The sequence below is a fragment of the Nannospalax galili genome, unplaced genomic scaffold (assembly GCF_000622305.1).
Source record: "Nannospalax galili isolate Female #2095 unplaced genomic scaffold, S.galili_v1.0 scaffold540, whole genome shotgun sequence".
NCBI lineage: Eukaryota > Metazoa > Chordata > Mammalia > Rodentia > Spalacidae > Nannospalax > Nannospalax galili.
In genome coordinates, this window is record NW_008348613.1 from 3,335,478 (window position 1) to 3,353,380 (window position 17,903).

A 17,903-nucleotide genomic window follows, 5' to 3' on the forward strand; every position below is an offset into this window, starting at 1 on the left:
TTTATCTGGTCCAATTGTATGTCCTTAAACACCCAAAAGGGAAGTATAACCAAGGAATAAAGGGGCCAACATAATATCATAAGAGCATACATCTATATAACTAAAAGTTACTCGACAAACAGCAAAGCCAGACAGGCGATACCTTCAGTCGAGTTGTTGGCCAGGATAGATAAAGGGTCTTCCAGGCAGTAACCCAACATACTTCAGGACATATGAACAGCAGACCCCAATTCTATCCAAAGGAATACTGACAATTGATTACCGTAGATGAGGAACAGCTGACCCTCCTGGAACAGGGACCTCTGGCTGACTAGATTTACCAGAAGGGCAGACAGGGGGGAATGGATGAGGGTGCTGACAACACAGTGGACAGTGACAGGGATGACAGAGTATGGAGTCTCTAGTGGGAGAGGAAGGCTGTCTATCTGAGTTTATGTTCATACTCACATGCCAAGGAACTCAGATAGTAAGCGACTGTGACCAGTAATAGTCATATATAGAGAGATTAGAAATGCATGTGAAAATGTCTCAATGTTAATTGCCTTAAAATGAATTTTTCTGGATGAAACTGTATATTTTAATAACGAAATGGAGATCTTTTTTAAACGTTAAAACCTCATTTAATTTTATGTCTTATAGAGTTTATAATGAGCAAAAGATTGTACAAGCATAATAATTCATCTGTCAACCTAAAACTGTACAGCCAATTTTGAAAGAGATGTACCCAGCTCAGAAGAATGTATTGTAAAAAAAAATTAAAAAAATATCCATTTCAAAAAAAAAGTGAGGAGGGATCTGAATATGATCAAAATACATCACATAAAATTCTTAAAAAATCAATAAAAATAAGCGGGGTGTGGTGGTGCATGCCTTTAAACCCAGCCCTCGGAGGCAGAGTCAGGCAGATCTCTATCTGTTCAAGGCCAGCCTGGTCTACATAGTGAATTCCAGGAAAGCTGGGGCTACAGGGAGAGCCTGTCTCAAAAAGACCAAAAAAAATCAATAAATATATTTTAAAATCCATTAAATATAAAACTAATACATTGAAATGCTATTAAGAATGATTTAGTATAAGAGCCAGGGGAGGAGGTGCATGACCATAAGGAAACAGACTCTTACAGACCCCCGGGATCTTGCTCATATGAATCCACGGCAATGGTGTCAGCATACACTAGACCCATGCAAACTCAAACAGACAAAAGCCCAGCACAGAAGTAGGGAAATGGACAGCAGGCCCCAACCTTAGCCAAAGAACTATTGGTAGCTGATTACTGCTGGGTGAGGGAGAGTTGATCTTTAAGGGAGTGACTCTAGATATGCTGACTAGACCCTAGTAGATGCACTTACACTGAGGGATGTCTGGTTACACTAACTTGACTGGATAGGCCTTAACATACATGACAGAATGCATGACATCTGTGGGACAGGCTCTGAGGGTTATGGATGGGCGAAGGCATAATGATGATTGAGGTGTTTTGTATGAAATGCACAAGAATTCAATAAACAAAAGAATGATTTGTACTATAGATGACAGATAAAGCATTAATATCTATAATGTTCAGAGAGTTTTTATAAAAAAGAAACAAAAACAGACAAAGATAGACAAAAATTTTCAGACAATACTACATACAAAGTGAATATTTAACAAGGGAAATGTGATTAAAGTGACTGCAAATACATATCTGTTAAACTGGCAAAAATGAGAAAGAAAAAAATTGAGAAAGAAATATGATACCCACTACTACAAAAGGAAGAGGGGGAAATGGTCACATTTGTGTTAGAAATGTGGATGGACCCACACTGAAGGGTATTCAGAGACAAAAATTATGTGGCTAACGACCATATAAATATAATAGATTATACTAAATTGAGTGGGAGGAAATTAGGGCAGGTGTGGATAGGGGAGGGGATCTAAATACCATCAAATTATATTGTCTGAAAATTGAAAAAATTCAATAATAAAAGAAATGTGACTTGTCAATCAATAACCATTAAAATTAAATTTTCTTACAGTCATTAGCTCAGAAATCTCTTTGTGGATATATTTGTAAAGATAAAACCATCAGTAACAGAAATATCTATGCATAGTTATTGCTGTATCATTTAAAGTGCCATGAACTAAGAATAAAAAAATTAAGATTATTAGTGAAGAATTATTAGTGTCAGGAAATTACATAATGTTATCTACTAAAAATTAGAGTATGTAAAATGAATTACTGTGGAATGTTATGTGAGTCAGTTTTATATAAGATGACTTGGATTATTGTAATAGGGTTTAATGTGTGAAACAACTAATATTATGCAAGTATGTATGTGATGGCTAGTATGTGCCTTTAGTATATCTGAGAATATATGCACACATATAATAAAGCTGAGAAAGTTGTGGAAGTTTCTAGACATAAATAATAGATAATGTGTGAATATTTCCGATGTGGAGATAGGAGAGTGAAAGGATTAAAAAGCTTAATGAAAGTCTTAGCAACGTCACACCAAAAAACTCCATTATACAAAATACTTAGGCTGTGATTTTTACCTGTGTAAAATTTTTATGTGTTTATGTGTCTGTGTGTGATGTTTGCACGGTCGGAGAAGACGCTCTCAACTTGAAAATCTCTTATCAGGCTGTATAACTTGAGAACAATTATATTTACATATGTTATTGGCAACGGGTATGGTGAACAAGAGGCTCTATTTGGTCCTCATGCTTGCACAACAAATACTCTCACCCACTGGGCCATCGCCTCAGCCACTGTTTAAAAAATATTTCATAGTCTGATAATGTGCAGTGATTCTACAACTTAAATTTGAAAATCAGGTCCTAGTGTTTCTTTTAATTTTGTTTCAGTGGTTAGATAAGTCATTTTTCCTCAATAGTATACAGCTGGTATAAAAGCCATGATCTGTGAGATCCATTATATTTAATAAAAACTATTTCTAAAAACACTTAGTGATTGCAGGTTGGTATGCTAAGGTGGGTAAGACTGAAAGGTAAGTGAATAAAACAATATATTGCTACTAATTCCACTTAGCACCCTCCTCGTGCTTCAAAATGAGGGCATGGGAGTGTGAGAGATGACAGCATTTAAGAGGATTTACTGATTTTTCAGAGGATCTGGCTTAGGTTCCTAGCACCTACATGGCAACTAGCACCCATCCTCTACTCAGTTCCAGGGGATCTGTTGCCCTCTTCTGCCCTATGTAGGTATTTGCATACATGTAAGCAAAAACACTCATATACATAAATATAAATAAATACAATCTAAGACAAAAAAAGAATGAAGGCATAGAAGTGACATTCAGTCAGAATCCTTTTTCACAGGCAGTGGTGAATCGTATTCCTGTTTTCTCCCTTGGTTATCACTATTACTCTCATGCCTCACTTCTCCAGCTTTCACTCCAAGAAAGTTTCCCTTTCTGGTTATTTTACCTATGGCCAGCCCATATGATTCTGTTGTATTTACCAGTCACGCTTGTGAAATTTTCTACCATATAGCTCTTTTTTTTCTAGCATAATGCTTCAGCCAGTTCTTCAGATACATAGACAAAGGGACTTGATTTGTTATAAAGCTGAGTTGATTATCAGTGCTAGTGTTATCTATGTTAAATATTAAGAATGATTCATAGATAAAGAGAATAAGCTTAGACTGGGTTCAAGTGTCTATCTTGGAAAACACTACTAGGAATTCATCTTCCTAGCATTCCTGAATCATGATTTGCAGGAAAGAACCAGACAGAAGACAGCCAGAGATGGGCTTCTGTGCTTGACATGAAATAACTATACTGATATGGAGTGATTCTTTGTCTCGTCTTCCCCTAAAGCAGGTGTTCCTAAACAGACAGGTTTTCACCCTGTGAGGTTGTAGAACATCCTGATCTGTGATGATTACAAAGAGAAAGGGTGAAATGAACTACAGGATAAATAAAAATATTTTAACAGGGTACTGAACTGTTAAAAATCCACCATGAGAGTGATGGAATTTTGTCTTGGAAATCTCCCATAAATAGTCCTGAAGTACAACATTCTGGTGGGGGTAATCACCTCACTAATAGGAGCTAAAATAACAACTGAAAGAGGTTCACAGGGAATTTCTAGCTTGAAAAGTGCTATTATTCTGTACTTTTCCCACCCACAAACATTCACGTGAATAATAACATGTCTAAGTAGAGAAACATAATTAAGATGCATCTGAATTTTTCTGTTATTATGTCCTTAAAATTATATAATAATTTTGTTTGGGTGAACTGTTTCTGCTTATTTTTATTTTAAACGTGATTAAGAAGATCAACATATTTGATGCAACATGTACATACCCATTAATCATAATCCCCAGTACTCTGGGTAGGTTTCCATGGATGAAAGTATCAAGCTTTTACTCTGAAGAACATTGTGGATGATCTCAGTTCATTAAGTACAAGGAATGTTGAATTATTCTAGTATTTCATCTAAAGAGGCTTAAAATAATATTTCCAAAGAATATTTTACTACTGAACTTTGATAAGTTTTATTTTTTAATTTTTAATTTTTATTTATTATTTATCTTTATTTTATGTGCATTAGTGTTTTGCCTGCATGTATATAAGTATACCACGTTTGTGCAATGCTCACAGAGTCCAGAAAAGGGCGTTTGATCCCCTGGAGCTGGTATTAAGGACTGTTGTTAGCAACCACTTGGGTACCAGGAACTGAACCCAGGTCCTCCAAGAACTGCTGAGCCATCTTGCCATCTCTGAGTTCTGTTTTTTATTGTTATTAATATTATTTTATCAGCTTATCCTGTGCTTATAAAACAACATGAAAGTGAATTCAGTTTGAATAACTCTGCTTCTTGGTAACTCTTCAATGAAAGACTTTTGTAGTTTTCAGCAGCAGGAAGCACACTCAAGGGTCCTGTTCAAACAGGCCCATTATTTTAAACAGTTGCGAGACAAATGGAGACATCATTTTCGCCTTCTACTACTGGAGGAGAACATTAGTAATAAATAGTGAAAGGAAAGCCCAGAGTGTATTCATTGCCTCAGAGGTGATTTTTTTATTTTATTTGCTGTGGTTGTTGATCTATGCAAAGCCCTGAGCCATGCTGTCTGTCCTTCTCTTGGCTCCCCAACTGCTATAGGACACATCCTATCACTACTGGCCTTACTTTGCATAAAAGCAGCATAATGTCACCTATGGATAAGGCATTCTCTGGTAGAGGAGACTAGAATGAATGCGGTCGCCATTGTGAAAGGTGTCTGGGCCTTGTAACCTAAATAACCAGATGCCCATTTTATGGTGGATACTGGCCATTCCAGGGATCTCAGATGGTACTTTTTTTCACTGTGGTGATTTAAAGAGGTTCAGAGGAAGTAGCATAGGAAGGGCAGATGAAGTTTAGTCTTTTTAAAGAATCTGTCATTCAGGGACAGGCCACTGAGGGTGACCAAGAGTAACAAGCTTGTATGCTGATAGGCTTCTTAGTGCAAATTTTATAATCTACCCTACTCTTTAGAGCTGGGTAATCTCTTGTCAACTGATCAACATACCAATGAAAATATCATCTTAAAAGAAATTAAAATTACATTTATTTATTTTGATGTGTGTGTGTGTGTGTGTGTGTGTGTGTGTGCGTGTGTGTTCATGCATTGACCCATGTGGAAGTCAGAGGACTCCAGCCAGGAGTTGGTTCTCTCCTTTCCCTGGAAGGCTCCCAGGTATTGAACTCAGATCAAATGCCTTTAGTCACTTAGCTCTCTCATTAACCCCAAAATATTATTTTAAGTGCATTGTGCAAAGTTATTTTTAAAACTCAACTCCTAAATGATAACTATTTATTTATAGAAAAACAAAGGTTTCATGAGTCCTAAAGTCTATTATCAATTATATGTAAGGATTTTTCCACCTTTATGCCTCTTTTTAAGTTGTCTGCTATATTAGAAAGACACAAGAGCATTATTTTAAGCAGCTATAACAATCAAATATTTTCATTGGCTATGTTTATAAATAAAATATCTTTAGAAAAAGGCAAGGGGATCCAAAAATACAGTTTTGAAGGCAAGCCACACTATTTTAAAATTTTGCTTTTATGTTAGTGATGGAGTTTTATTGTTGTAAGGATTAATTTTTACCTCATTTGATTAATTGAACTTAAGCGTGTCAAAAACTGTGATCTGAACATGAAAGTGTGGCACAGATGAAAATTTTAAAATAGGTGCACAAAATGAGATTTTCATACACGTGTGCATGCATGTTTATGGAGTTCAGAGGTCAACATTACTTGGGCTTCACATGCTATCTACATTGTTTGAGGTGAGGTCCCTAAGTGGCCTGGAACTCACCAAATAGGCTGGACTGGTTGGCCAGCAAGCCTTAGGAATCTGCCCATTTCCACTTCTCCTGTGCTGGGATTATAAACAGAAGCCATCTGCTTTTTGCGTGGGTTCTGGGGATTGAGCTCAGGTTCTCATGCTTTGAGGCAAAAACCTTACTGACCGGGCCCTCTTCCCTAGTCCTTAGAATGGGTTTTTCATTGAATACACTTAGGTTATAAATGCAGAGGTAAGTTCAGTGCTGGCCGTGGAGGCTCTGCCAGTTACTAGGGAAACAAGAAAAGAGTTTCAATAGTAGTGAAAAGAAAATTTTAATTAAAATCTTCCTTAAAATCTCACCAGCCCAAGAAATAGAGTTTTCTACTAAATAGTCTATCATTTATCTCCCTCTTATCTACTTTGGACATGTTAGCATCATTTCAAACGTACGCTGTGCCACTCAGAATTACACTATGCTTCTAAGTACTTTTAGCTTACTAGATTCTTAGTAACAGTCTTCAAAGACCCTGCCCTGCAACTCACTCCTGTCTTCCACTTCCACTTCCAGGGTCCTCACCATTCATCTGGATTCTGCTTGAGCTGGAAGTTTGGACCATGTGCTGCAAGGCTGTTAATTTTTCTCCCTCACCCTTGAAAACTATCATACTAACTTATTAATGTTCTTCCCTACTTGTGTTCCAGACTTGATCTACCCAAGAGAATTTATTCTTTTTCTAGACTATTATTCCTTTTATTTTCTATATTTGTCTCTCAAATGTTCCTCAATTAAAGAACCTTAAAAAGTGCTGTTATCAGGGCTGGAGAGATGGCTCAGTGGTTAAGAGCACTGACTGTTCTTGCAGAGGACTGGGGTTTGATTCCCAGCACCCACATGGGGGCTAAAGAACCGTCCTTAACTCCAGTTTCAGGGGAATCCGAAGGCCTCTTCTGACCTCCGAGGCATTGCATGACACGAGTGCACTCACATACATGCAGGCAATACATGCATATACAGAAGATAAAAATAAATAAAATAATAAAAAGTGCTGTTATCCCCATTATCTGCTTCCTGAAAATAAATTAAGTAATGTTTATGAATTGCCCAATTCTGTCTTGTACTTCTCTCTCTCTCTCTCTCTCTCTCTCTCTCTCTCTCTCTCTCTGTGTATGTGCACACTTGCTTTGATGCTTGCACTTTTCTTTTCTGAAAGTTTCCTCGATTCTCTGCAACTGACAATTCTAACATCCACTTAGTCCACTGGATTTTGAACAACATTCCATCAGAGGCAGATGTTCCGTAGGAAGACCCGGATACTCACTCCAGGCCATGGAGGATGGAGGCAGCAGGTTGTTTATGATGCACACATTATATTTGCATACAAATGCATTGAAGTACTAGAAAATACCAAGTTTATTGGAATTGCAGCAAGGTTAAGTGACTTGTTCAAGATGGGTGGCAGATCAAGTTAGTGCCAGGGACTCCTGGATTCCTGTTGTGTGCTTTCCTGTTATTCAGCCATACTGGCTGCTGTGGTAGCAGGGATTCTAGAGAAGCGATAACTTCTCCACTAATGTATAAAAACAATTTCTTTCCATGCCAGCATCCTGATTATAGAGAGGCTTCTGATGTACATAGTTTATTTCCCTTCACCAAGAATGGACATTGGACCAGAATGGCTCTTAAGTTCAAGCCAGGCTCTTGAGTGTAACTGATTTCACTTGCTTCTACACGTAGATGGAGAATGATTTTCAATTTTTGGTTATATTTTAATGGTAGCTAACATCAGAAAGTTCCAGACTGGGTCAAGAGATGGCTTTGATTTAGGGGAAATTCCTTTAGATACCATCAGCCCTACATAGAGAAAACATATCCTTATTCCCAAGTAGTCAAGTTTCTGGAGTTAACCTGTGCACATTTTTGAGACAATTACACAACTGTAGATCTGAAATCAAACTCTAAAGAACACACTCATCTTCCTACTTCACTATCTTGCCCTTTTAACTTTTTACTGTGAGCCATATTGGTTCAAGTGAAAGGAAACTCTGTTGAACTGAAAAACTGAAACTGTTTTCTGGAACATTCTGGCAATAACTTTTACAAAAAGTAGAAGATACAAGGACTTAAGAATTATGGCCCCACTTTTTCGGTCTATTCTTTTCTACATTTTGGTGGTCTCACAGTCTAGTGTATGATCATGAAAATAATTTCAGGAGAAGTAATACAGTGTGATTTGAAGCCTTTTACTTCATTTGGACTAAAAAGTAAAAATGACCTGAAATGTTTCATGAGAAATTATATTTAAGGTTTTAATCAAATGAAATAATATGGAATGTTGATGTAAAATACAACAGTTCGATGTGGTTTTATGTATCACAATACATAAACTAGATAATTTTCAACTGTTATTAAATCATAATTTTACTATCAATAATTTAAAAAGCCACAGGATTTTTAACAATGTGGTTTTGGAGGTAAAAAAAAATCATTTTTGATTTTTTTTTCTTTTTTACCTCTCAGTAGTCTAGGAATACATTTCTTTTCTCTAATCAACTCTGTTTTTACACATCATGCTTAATAAACAAGCATCTTCTATTTACTGCTTTAGGAGTTATCTTGTACTTTGATCTCTTTTTTTGTTACTACTCACTTTGCAGTCACAAAATGATAATGTAGACACCATGTACAAACAAGAAGTTCGTGCAAATCAAGTTCTCAAAACCACATGCAAGTCTCAGCGGCACATGGTTTAGAGCTCACACGCTCCAGCATCATGTAATACTGGCATGCAGATGAGAGGAAAGAAAAGCACCTACATCATGGAAAGAGGATGATGAAAGAGAATGATATTTCTTTATGACAATTATCTAATGCAAACCGTATACCCATAACCTTTACCATGGTGGGAATGGGGCAGAGAAGGAAATTTTTGATGGGAGTAGGAAACTGTACATAAATATCTTTGGAGGTCAAGTTACTAAGATTAAATATTTCTATACTGTACTTGGCCTCTTTCATGTTATCGTCCCCAGGTTTTTGCTTTGTATTTCCTTTGTTATATCATGCAAAAAAGATCAGAACTAACACTAGAAATCATTTAACAAGATCTAAGCCTGACAAATAACAAGGTGTTCTCCACAATTTACACGAGAATTAAATTGGATATAAATACCTCCTGTTCTTACCGGTGGGTGTTGTGATTCCATGTATTAAGGTGTGAAGCAGACAGGAAAGAGATAAATCTTTCATAAGTACATTGTAAATAGGCAAGTGGTCTATAAACCATATTTATAGGTAATAGAGTCAAACAATGAAAGGTAAATAGTTGTTACAAAATATTGTATCTCAAAAATGATCATAAATCTAGATTTTTATGGAGAAGGGGAGTAAAATAAGTAATCATTTTACTACTGTTACTGAAATAATCTGGCAGTATGGAACAATAAAATTGAGTGACACAGATTTTAATTAAAAATCTTGACACTGCTCAAGCCATCCCAGTGTTAGAGATCCCTCAATGGTTTTGAATGCTGATATCTTTGTTAAATAGTCATGCTAGCAGTTTATAAAAGCAACCAATATACAGGTGCTCTTTCTTGCAGGATTAAAGTCATCTCATGTGATATCAATTTACTCAGTGGATTTTTCACCATGATCTTCAGGACAATGAGAAATAGCTAATGGAGTTCAGTTATAATTTTGATTAAAATGTCCTCTTTTATTTCTTCATTTAAAAAATACAATGTTATGTTCTTATTTATCAGTCAAGTAAGTCACATGCAGCTATAATAAATGTATCTCTCATCTATCTATCTATCTATCTATCTATCTATCATCATCTATCTATCTATCTCATGTATCTATCTATCTATATACTATGTCTTTGAGTCAACAACAATTACAGTATGTCCTGCACCATTGCTGCTAATTTTGATTCATTGGCTTTTGTTAAACCTTTCTGTTCAAATGAAAAATATCAATTTAAAATGCACATATACACCTCCACAAAAGGACATTATGTATTTGTTGGGATTAAATAGGAATGATTTATTTTCAAAAGAATTTTCAGAATGGAGGAGTCCTATGGGGAGGTGCCATATCTTTGGATCTTTTCCCTACAGCTGTATGATATGTGGGATTTGGCTTTGTTGTGTCCTTTATTTATTTATTTATTTATTTATTTATCTATTTATTTGTACTGCTCAGTCTCTAAAGCCAAGCACCAAGGTAAATAATGTAAGCAGAGCAATCCGCTTAAGGCTAAAAAGAATTCTTTGGAGCCCATTCATGTTAATTTTGTTGACTTTTTGCAAAGATTCAGGAGGTGATTATGAAAACTGATTTTTGATATCAAATGTTTTAAAGGTATGAAGGAATCTATTTTGCACTTGAAAGCTAAGATCCATTAAACAAAGTATGTTAAAGGGAATTTAGCTAATTTTATAAGCATAGAAAAATTGCTAGAAGAAGCATGAAACTTCCTATCAGAAAAATACTTATGATGTACTTAAGCTCCTTAATCTTCCCTACAAATTTTCAAGATGTCATGCTTCAAAAAATGAGTTATCTTGGATCCCTGTTGAGGTCATCCGAATTGCCACAGTTTGTTTTCCAAATCTTAATTACACACATGTCCAGCTTTTGTTTTTCTTTGTAACTAGGCCATACAGTGAAATTCCAAGTCTTAGTTAAGAAAATTCTTTTTTTTTCTTTTAGTTGGAAACGGGAACTCTAAGACGCACAGTTATATCAGTTTGCATCATGTTATAATGCCTTTGCCACACAATATAACTAGATATAGCCTCATGCAATGCCATGAATTGAGAATGAGACACTATCTCCAGGGGAGAAAATAAACATCTGAGAGGATAAAACAAAAGCAAGGGGCTCAAAGCTGGTGAGACTGCCCTTTCCACTTTGGCTATAGCTATAATGCCTGTGGAGCATCTGTTTTGGGAAACAGAAATACATACCATGTTCATGTCAATGCCATTGGTGTAAGTCCATGCATGCTGAAAGTATTCTTCAAGCCGTTGTCTCAAAGGATTGGGGATTTGGTGGAAACGAATGAACTCTTTTACTCGCAGCATCTGCATGTGATACCTGGCAGTTCCTGAGTACAGTCTTTGAATAATTGCAGAAACGTTCCCAAAAATGCTTGCATACATTAGGGCTGGATTGAATAAGAAACAAAATTATGGGAGGAAAATTGCACTTGGACATAGTATATTTTCTCAGAATATCAAGTATGCTAATTTTGAATATTTAATCCACATGTCAATTTACTACTGGTCCGTGGAGATAAAGGAAGTTAAACTACTGCCACACTATAATTTCAATATTAGAGAGAGGTAAAGTATTCAAACTCATCATGGATTCAAAGTAAAACTCAGCTTACTTTATAATATCTGCCAATAACCTATAGTATTAGTGAAATATTAAATGCATTTGTAATAAACTATCTTATCTGTAATGAGCCAAATCATTAGCCAACATAACTACTTTTACTTGAAAAAATATTCATGAAGCAAAAACATCTTTTAGAAATTTCAGAACCACTCTTTCAGCAACACAGTCTTACCACCAAGTTCTGGAGGGCAACCCAGACCAATGGCAATAGTCTGTATTTTGGGGGACGGGGTTCTCTGAGACACAGCTGACAACCCCAGGGGAGGTATACCACACCTGGCCTGGGCTTTTTATTTAGTAAGACATGGCTTCTGGGAGGAGTATTGTCTCATGTGTAGAATAGTCCCAATTAACTTTTTATGTGAATATATTTAAATATTCATATATATATATATATATATATTTCCCTATGGCTACCATTCCTCCTTTACACTTGATCACAGAACATAGAGAAATAAATTTGGTACTGGCCAGAAAGATTTCTTTCTGCTCGCTAACTTTTATAGTGCATGAAGCTGCTATTCAGGCTGCTGGATCATGAACAATATAAGCCAGCTTTGAAGTCTTTTAGCTATAATAATGACTAGCATGTCAAGATATGCTCATAGGTGCAATAGTGGCAGAATGTTATGGAAGTAATCAATTGCTTTCTGACTGGGTTTAAACTTCTGGAGGAAGTTCATGTCTGGTACTGCAATGGCCAAGGACTCATGGTTACAGAGCTCATACATTCCAAGGTTGAACTTTATTACTTTTATAAACTTTTATATGCTTTTACTAAGAATACATAATATCAAACTTCCCTCTAAATTCATATCTCTGTCTCTATTCCTGTAAACTAGTGCAACTCTCAGATCTCATCAGAGAGGATTCTTTGTGCAGTAGATGATGGATAACACAGAAAATGACAACTGGTCAAAGTGCGGAGAATGTGTGTATGGGGAGTGGTCATCCATACATGGGAGATCTCTGTCACATACAACCCCTAAGCCTCAGGGATCCGCTTGGAAGAGGCAGGGCAGAAAGACTGTAAGGGACAGAATTCGGGGATGACTAGGGGAAAATAGTGATTTCTGGACATTACAGAATTGTTGCACAGCACAAATTGGATTTGATGGATTATTAAAGCAGGAAACAAAAGAGAATATGACCTCGGGAGGAATGGTGGGGATATCAAAGATGGACCTGGGGGAACTTAAGGGGTGAATATCACTAAACTACATTGTATGCATGAAATTTTCAAATAATGAATAAAAATATTATAATAAACAGTTTTTGAAACTACTTTTTAATGAGACTGAAAATAATAATCTTTAAATTTGTGACTTATCTCTGCCTCTTAGCCTTGAATCTAACCTTGTGATAATAAAAGTATAATATAAATTTTCAATACTTTGGAATTTTTTCAGGGTGATTGTCTTATGAAAGAGAGAGCTTATTTAGAGTACTAATTTGTATGTAGTTTTTAATTTTATTCCAATTCGCTTTCATCAATTCTTGCAAAAATACATATATCTCTGGCTTAGAAAATAGTGTATACGGCTTAACTTTTTAAGGAAAGACATAAGACCTTTTTTGCTCTGTTATCATATATTACAGATCCTGTTTGAGTCTGTAAGGGTGTTTCTGTTTGAAATTAACATTTGACATAAGTAAAGCAGACTGAATCTTCTCTAGGTATCTCTCATCCAGTCCATTGAAGAACTGTACAGAATGAAAAATGGCATCAGGGAGAGGTCACCCTCTTCTGACTATCTGACCTGCAGTAGTAGTCTTCCCTATCCTTTGGATTTGTACTAACTCAGATTGAAACTTTGCCTTAGTGCTCCTGAACACTGTGTAGATCAGTTCCTTACACTAAATACATCTTTTTATTTACTCATCTGTTTTGTACTTATCTGGCAATCCAGACTGGCTAAGTTAGCATATGTGTGAAGCATTAATTCTTGGTAACACTGATCAGCTTTTCAGGTTGACTCTTCTGTGAGAAGAATAAGCAGACCTAAATTGTTCCTAATTTGAATAAAGTAGTACTTTATTAAGAAGAGAATTAACAAAATTCACCAGAAACTGATTCCCGTGACTCATATTAGAACCTTATTTTACTCATTGGAATTAATCATGTATATATTTAGGTTTCCAAAGTGCCTTTCTGGTGCCGTGGAAACAGAATATGAGAGTGAACTATCACTGCTCTTTTGCCTGAAGATCATAATACTATGCCGGAGAAAGCTCAGGGAAAAAAAAAAATCTCTTAGACGGCTTTAATATGCACAGTGGTTTTATCTCTGATTTACCATGAAGTGGGAATGGAAACTCTAACACAGAACTAGGAACTTGTACACACTGTCAGGTTAAAAACCTAGATTATAAGTACATACTTGGATACCCGATGAAAAGTTAGAATGTACTTTTTGAGGTAATCCTAAATTGATGAATTTTAAAATCCTAGGACATGGGGCTTTTTTTCTTCTCCATATTGTTTTAGAAAGGAAGTAGAATAAATAGTTGTTAGCTAGAGAGAACAAAATTATTTTTTGCATATCTAATTTAGTTGATGCCCATCAACTAGCACAGATTATCAGTCAAAAGTAACATTAGCAAAAATAAAAATATAAAAATAAATAAAAGAATGATATAGCCATTTCTATCTTCAGCTCAACATTTCATTCAGCCTTCCATACTACAGAGTTGACATCTCATCAAAATTGTTTACTTTAGGTTGAAGTATTACGTGAACAAAATAGGCATATCTCAAAAATTCCTTCAGGGCACCATACCCAAACTCTGATATATTATCCAAGCTAATAAATTTAAGTGCTCATAAGGCATTAGCTGCACTATTCTACTAGAACTAGTCTATTTTGTTTCTCTATTTATTCCACATGTTTTAAAATATGTGACTTAAAAGAATATATATAGATGCAGAATATATATAACAAGATGAATGACTTTTAAGTGTACAGTTTACCTAGTTGTGACAAACATGTACATCCCTGTAAATACAGTTAAGATACAGTCTATTTCTTCCATTCCAAAATACTTGTGTCCTTTAGTCACCTGTGATCATTTCAGAACTTAAACAGCACAGATGAATTTCATTTTCTAGTGACCACAGTAGACACATAGTAGACACATCTTTTGTTCAGAATGAGCTTGAGAATCATGTGTCCACCAGTTTTCTTTTAATTTTAAATTGCTGACTTAACATCGTACAGTCATAACACAGTTTGTTATGTCCTCTCTATAGATGGAAACCACACTCTTTGTAGATTGTGGCTGTCATGAATAAAGCTGTGGTGAATATTTGCGTACAAGTCTTTGTGTGGGCATATATTTTTGTTTTCCTTTTAAACACCTAAGAGTGGAATTGCTGTGCGATGTGGCATGTTTGACTCTATAACAAACAAGTTGTTTGCCAAAGTTGTTTCATTTTATGCTCCCACCAGCAGCGTATGGCAATACCAGTTGTTCCATCCTCCCAACATTTGGTATTGTCACTTTAAGCCTAGCATGGCAGCATGTGCAGAGTACCTCATTAGTGTTTAATTTGCATTCTCTGAAGACTAATGATACTATTACATGTACATTTTAGACATTCAAGTGTCTTCTTTTTGTGTGAAGTGACTGTTCAAATATTTTATTCATTTTAAAATTGAATTATTTTCTTATGGCATTGTAAGAACTCTTGATATATTCTGGATGCCAGTCTTTTTTGATATTTATATTTTGAAAACATTTTTTCTAGTTTATTACTTTTTGCTTTCTTTTCAAAACGATGTCCTTTGAAATGAAGGTAATTTTGATGAAATTTATTAATTTTTATTTTACAGGTTTTTGTTTCAGTTATAAACCTGGGGGCATTTTCAAATTTGCTGTAAGTTGTAAATCATAAATCAATTCTTAATATTCTTTTATCCTCTGTTGAGCTTTTGTTGTGCTGTTGGTGCTGGAGGTTGAGCTCTGGGTCTTTCACACAAGGCAAGGACTCCATGATTGATCTACAGCTTGAAAGAGTTCAGCTTTTAATCTAACGTGTGGCCAAAGAAGACTGTCCATGCATCATCAGACTCCTCAGTCTTCCTTTGCTTCCAATGTCTCCGCAGTTGTGTCCCCAATGGTGGGCTGAAACCCACCCTGCATTGCAGATGAAGACATTTCAATATTGCTTAGGGATTTAGCAAGCTAACAAGTTCCAACAGTCATACCGGCTGCATCATTGAGGGCTCTACCTATTTTCCCTGGAAGCTAGGAAGGATGAGGGCACACAGAATAGATGCAGGATAGCCTGTGGCCTAGACCATGAGCAGAGGAGTGGGGGCTGGTGCTGCCAGATCCAACTAGTGATTAATGAATTGAGGGCCTCCCATTAACAGGGCTGACAGATGAGGAAAGCCTTAATCCTTAGGCTTTGCAATGTCTTAAAAACTGTAACATCCTGTTTTTCATCCCAGGGCAGTTCTTTCAGTATAATATATAACAGGAGGTTTTCTAATTACATTGACCGTTAAAGTGCCAGAATGTACTCCTACTAACTTTATGTATTCAAATATCTTATTAATTTCTTTTCAGCTGTCATTCATTCCTTTTTATTCATACCTTTAAGATGTTATTTTATTTTACTTTTTATTTTATTTCATTTCATTTCATTTCATTTGAGATAAGGTCCCTCTGTAGTCCCAGTTGGCTTGTAACTATGGCGACCAGGACGGCCTCCATCTCACAGAGTTCCACCTGCCTTTGCCTCCCAAGTCCTTGGATGAAAGGCCACCATGCCCAGCTGATCTGCTATCGTTACTAACTTCTTTTTTTCCCTTTCTTTTTGAGACAGGATCTCACTATGTATTCCCTGATGGCCTGGAATGCCCTATGTAGACCAGGCTACCCTTGATCTCATAGAGATCCATCTGCCGCTTGAATGCTGGGACTAAAGATGTGTGCCACCATGTCTGGCTTATTTTTATTAGCTACTTAAGATAGAAATTTAGAACTTTGAATTTAGGTCTATCTTCTTCTTAATAAAACATGCCAAGTATATATTTCTCTGTAAACACTGTGTCAGATGCCTCCTATAGCTTTGGGTCACATTTTATTTTCATTCTCATTAAGTTAAAATACTTTCTAGTTTTTCATGTGATTATTTCTTATTTTAACATTAAGCAATGTAATACTGCATCATGTGTAGGGCAGGCATTTTACAGCCGTGACATGTTTATATTTTCCCTTACTGCTCTTTGTGCTTAGTCATAGCGTCTCCTTTTACAGGTGACCTGTAAATTCACTGATATTATTTCCACATTAGTCAGTTACTTTGACTATAAACAAAGATGAAGGACAATACTTTCAATTGACTATTTCTGATATTTTTCATTCCTTTGTGTTCCAAATTTTCACCAACTATGATTCTCCTTTCATTGGAAGAGCATACAGTTTCTCGTAGGCTCTTCACAACAAATCATGCCAAGTTTTTCTCTGTCATTCTTTGAAAGGTAGTTTAAACATAAATCTCTATTTTGACAGATACTCTTTCTTTCAGCAGTGTAGAGGTCTTATTCTATTATCTTCTCAATTCCATTGTTTCTGATATCTATCAAATTTTTTGTGCTATGTAAGTCTTTATTTTTTTTCTCCCTCTCACTACTTTAGAGATTTTTTTAAAAACCCTATGCCTTCTTTTTGGCAATTTGATACTGTGTCTTGAAATGTTTTATTCACATTTAACGTGTTTAGGGCTCACTGAACAAAAATTTTGGACTTGTAGTTTATGGTTTTCATCAACCTTAGGAAAAAATCAAGGCTTTTCATTTCTGAACACACTTCTGCTTGCTTCTCTCATTCTTGGGGATCCCACCTCCCTTTCTCTGCTCACTCTTCTTGTTCCTGTGAATCCCAGTTTTGTATTTGCCAAGTGCTTGGTCTTGTCTGAAAGTTCTGTAATCTCTGTCAATTTGTTTCCTTTTATTTGATTTCTCACCTATTTGGTTGCAATTTATGTTATTTACCATATCTATAATTTTCAATAGATGCTGATTAGTTTTTAATTAATATTCAACGCTGTCCTTTTTCTTCCTTTAAAATGTTAGATTTCTTAGCTGGACGTGGTGGCACATGCCTTTAATCCCAGCACTTGGGAGGCAGAGGCAGGTGGATCTCTTTTAGTTCACCAGGATAGCTGGGGCTACGGGGGGACCCTGGCTCAAAAAGACAAAAA

General features: G+C 35.9%; 1 protein-coding gene across 1 annotated transcript in view; it reads right to left on the reverse strand.

Moving 5' to 3' along the window:
- Kcnh7 (potassium voltage-gated channel subfamily H member 7) overlaps positions 1-17,903 on the reverse strand; it is a 570,771-nt gene that overhangs the window by 46,164 nt on the left and 506,704 nt on the right. The window contains exon 9 of the mRNA XM_008845762.1: positions 11,257-11,456. Coding sequence (XP_008843984.1) covers positions 11,257-11,456 — 200 coding nt within the window. The remainder of the gene's footprint in view (positions 1-11,256; positions 11,457-17,903) is intronic.